This window comes from Castor canadensis, chromosome 15 (assembly GCF_047511655.1).
Source record: "Castor canadensis chromosome 15, mCasCan1.hap1v2, whole genome shotgun sequence".
Classification (NCBI taxonomy): Eukaryota; Metazoa; Chordata; class Mammalia; order Rodentia; family Castoridae; genus Castor; species Castor canadensis.
In genome coordinates, this window is record NC_133400.1 from 102,598,057 (window position 1) to 102,601,486 (window position 3,430).

The 3,430-nt window shown below is 48.7% G+C and overlaps 1 protein-coding gene across 4 annotated transcripts in view; it reads right to left on the minus strand.

The window, feature by feature from the left end:
- Positions 1 to 2,284: 2,284 nt before the first annotated feature.
- LOC109697895 (tubulin beta-1 chain-like) overlaps positions 2,285 to 3,430 on the minus strand; it is a 3,487-nt gene continuing 2,341 nt past the window's right edge. For all 4 annotated transcript variants that reach the window (XM_074055433.1, XM_074055432.1, XM_074055430.1 and 1 more), the window contains one exon: positions 2,285 to 3,430. This exon is cut by the window's right edge and continues 58 nt beyond it. In XM_074055433.1, the coding sequence (XP_073911534.1) occupies positions 2,419 to 3,430 (1,012 nt within the window). In that variant the 3' untranslated portion in view covers positions 2,285 to 2,418.

The following is a 3,430-nucleotide window of genomic DNA, read 5'->3' on the forward strand; positions in this document are numbered from 1 at the left end:
GCAGATTCTCAGTCTCTCTCTTGCTTCATTTTCCTTTCATTTGGTGCCAAAACCTGGGAGAGAGTTTTGGGTGGGGGGGGAATGCCTTTCTCAGACCACCGTGATTTTTTGGCAATCCTCATATGGTCAATGGTGCACCCCCACGGGGTGTCCAATCTGGGGTTTATACAGATGCACTGAGGCAAAGAGTTGCCCAGGTTCCCGAGACTAACGCAGCTGGTGCCCAACTCCATCCCCAAACCACCCAACCTCTCTCGAAAACTCTCTCCCTTCTTTCCCTCCTCACTCTCTTCTATATGACACTATCACTATTATACTTTCTGCTAAGCCTCTCCATCATACTGACAGTTCTTTTGGGCACAGGGTTAGGGACAAGTACCCCTTCTGATTGGATTGCAGCCCAAAAGTTGTTAGTCAGTTTTCTTCTATCCACCAATCCACCGATTTATGGAATCCCTCATACCCACTAGTGCTACTTCCCCTCTCAACAGCCTCCCTCTATCTCCTTTCACTCATATGAAAGAGAACAAGATGCAGACTGGCTAGAACCCCTCCTCTCTTTCAAATTAATGGGATGTCTCTCCCCTTCCTCAGGCATCTTTTTGTGCGGGTCCCATGCATACACATGTCTACCTAGTAACTGGATGGGGGGCTTGTACCCTGTTTTTTCTGATTCCTTATCTCCTACACTATTAACTCAAAAATCTTTACTGTCCCCCAATGTCAGCTTTATATGCACAAAAAGAGGTACTGACCTCACCCCCCCAGTAGGGGGACTGGACCCCTTAACTGGGATTGGGACTGGATCAACTGGATTAGGGGTGTCAATCAGCCAATTCCAAAAAGTATCCACAGGTTTAAAAGAAAGCCTTAATAACACTGCCTTACAGATTTCTGCAATCCAGGATGAGATCGACTCGTTAGCGGTGGTGGTACTACAAAACAGGACGGGATTAGATCTCCTCACAGCTGAAAAGGGCAGGCTATGCCTCTCAGGGGAGGATTGTTTACCAGTAAATCTGGCATAGTTAGAGACAGTAAAAAAAAGCTTAGAGATAGCTGTTGTGCCCTAACATCCTCACAGTCCACTGATATCCTTTCCTCCTTATACCCATGGCTCATTCTACTGGCAGTTCCTCTCATCCTTGTTTGTCTGGCTTTAATGTTCCTACCATGACTTATTAATATCCAAGGATTTTTACAGAAGTGTATTACTGCCATTTCTCAGGCTACCTAGGGGAGCAATTTAAAGCCATTATGCTTCTATAAACTCTCCAGGCTCGACAACCCCCCACATTGTCCCTGGCCAGCAGGAAGTAGAGAGAAGACTGGTGACATCCCTTTTCTCTCTCTCTCTCTCTCTGTCTCTCTCTCTCACACACATACACACACGTATATATGTGTATATATATAATCAAAAGTCTGGAATGCTGGAATATTGCTACCTCCGATAAAAGGCCAGAGAAAAAGTGTGTATGGCTGGCTGCCCAGTTCCAACGACCTTCCTAATAATGTCCAGAACCTTCCCCCATTCCCCCTTTGCAGTCATTTTTTCTCTAACCTCCCTCTTCCCACTATAGGATGCTTAAACAACCCCAGCCTGTAAGAGAGGCAAGTGCTCGCCCCTCTCAGAGTGTTGCTCTGATGGCTGAGGGTCCATGTCAGGTCTCCTCCCCCTAATAAAGACCTGCTGCTTGCAAAGGTTGCAGATTCTTTCTCCGTCTCTTGCTTCTTCATTCTCCTTTCAGTCTATCCTCCCTGATTGTAATCAAGTGGTCATTATGCATGTTGATAACCTCTAGCTTTAATAGCTACAAAACTGAAAATTGACTTTAACATTACATCCTGAGTTTCACTCTCCTAATTCCTACCATATTTTGTTCAATTTTAGGTGGAACATTTGTAGTTTGTCTTATTTTAGGATATCTGGAATTTACAGCACACCTTGTATCTGAGAGGTAGAACTACACTTGTATTTAACTGTATTACATTGTTCTAGAGGAAGTAGACAAAAATCCTTAAATTCTCAGTACAACAGATTCATAGGCTATCTGGACACAGGAAAGAAGGGAAGAAGGCTTGCTTTGTTACCAAACTTCTCTCCCATGCTGGCTCAATTTGAGATTCCTATTTTAATATCAGTGAAAGTGAAATATTTTCCAAGTCTTTACTAAAACAGCAGGAATGCCATTAATTAGAAACACTAAAGCAGAATCCTTACATCGCTGTTAAGATTAAACCCTGACATTTAAAAAGCACTTAGTGATATAAAAATTATTCAAATGGTGAATGAGGACCACAAGGTAAAATGCACATGGCTTGTTTATTTGTGTAGATATCCTTCTAAAAAGACTTTAAAAGAGACACTGGTGAGTACAACACTACTCGCTCACCAAGGCAGCTTTATTCCAGAAGTTCTCAGTCCTCCTCGACCTCCTCCTCCTCCTCGTCGTCCTCCAAGTCTCCCTGCTCGTCCGCGGTGGCATCTTGGTACTGCTGGTACTCGGACACCAGGTCGTTCATGTTGCTCTCGGCCTCCGTGAACTCCATCTCGTCCATGCCCTCGCCCGTGTACCAGTGCAGGAAGGCCTTGCGCCGGAACATGGCCGAGAACTGCTCCGAGATGCGCTTGAACGGCTCCTGGATGGCCGTGTTGTTCCCTATGAAGGTGGCTGACATCTTGAGGCCCCGCGGCGGGATGTCACACACGGCGGTTTTCACGTTGTGAGGAATCCAGTCCGCGAAGTAGCTGCTGTTCTTGTTCTGCACGTTGAGTATCTGGTCGTCCACCTCCTTCATGGACATGCGGCCTCGGTAGATGGCGGCCACCGTCAGGTAGCGGCCATGGCGAGGGTCGCAGGCCACCATCATGTTCTTGGGGTCGAACATCTGCTGCGTGAGCTCGGACACCGAGATGGCGCGGTACTGCTGGCTGCCGCGGCTGGTCAGGGGAGCGAAGCTGGGCATGAAGAAGTGCAGGCGCGGGAAGGGCACCATGTTCACCGCCAGCTTGCGCAGGTCTGCGTTCAGCTGGCCGGGGAAGCGCAGGCAGGTGGTGACCCCGCTCATGGTGACCGACACCAGGTGGTTGAGGTCGCCATAGGTGGGCGTGGTGAGCTTCAGGGTGCGGAAGCAGATGTCGTACAGGGCTTCGTTGTCGAAGCAGAAGGTCTCATCCGTGTTTTCCACCAGCTGGTGGATGGAGAGGGTGGCGTTGTAGGGCTCCACCACGGTGTCCGAGACCTTGGGCGAGGGCATGACGCTGAAGGTGTTCATGATGCGGTCTGGATACTCCTCACGCACCTTGTTGATGAGCAGGGTGCCCATGCCGGACCCGGTGCCACCCCCCAGCGAGTGGGTCAGCTGGAAACCCTGGAGACAGTCACAGCTTTCGGTCTCCTTCCTCACCACGTCCACGATGCAGTCCATC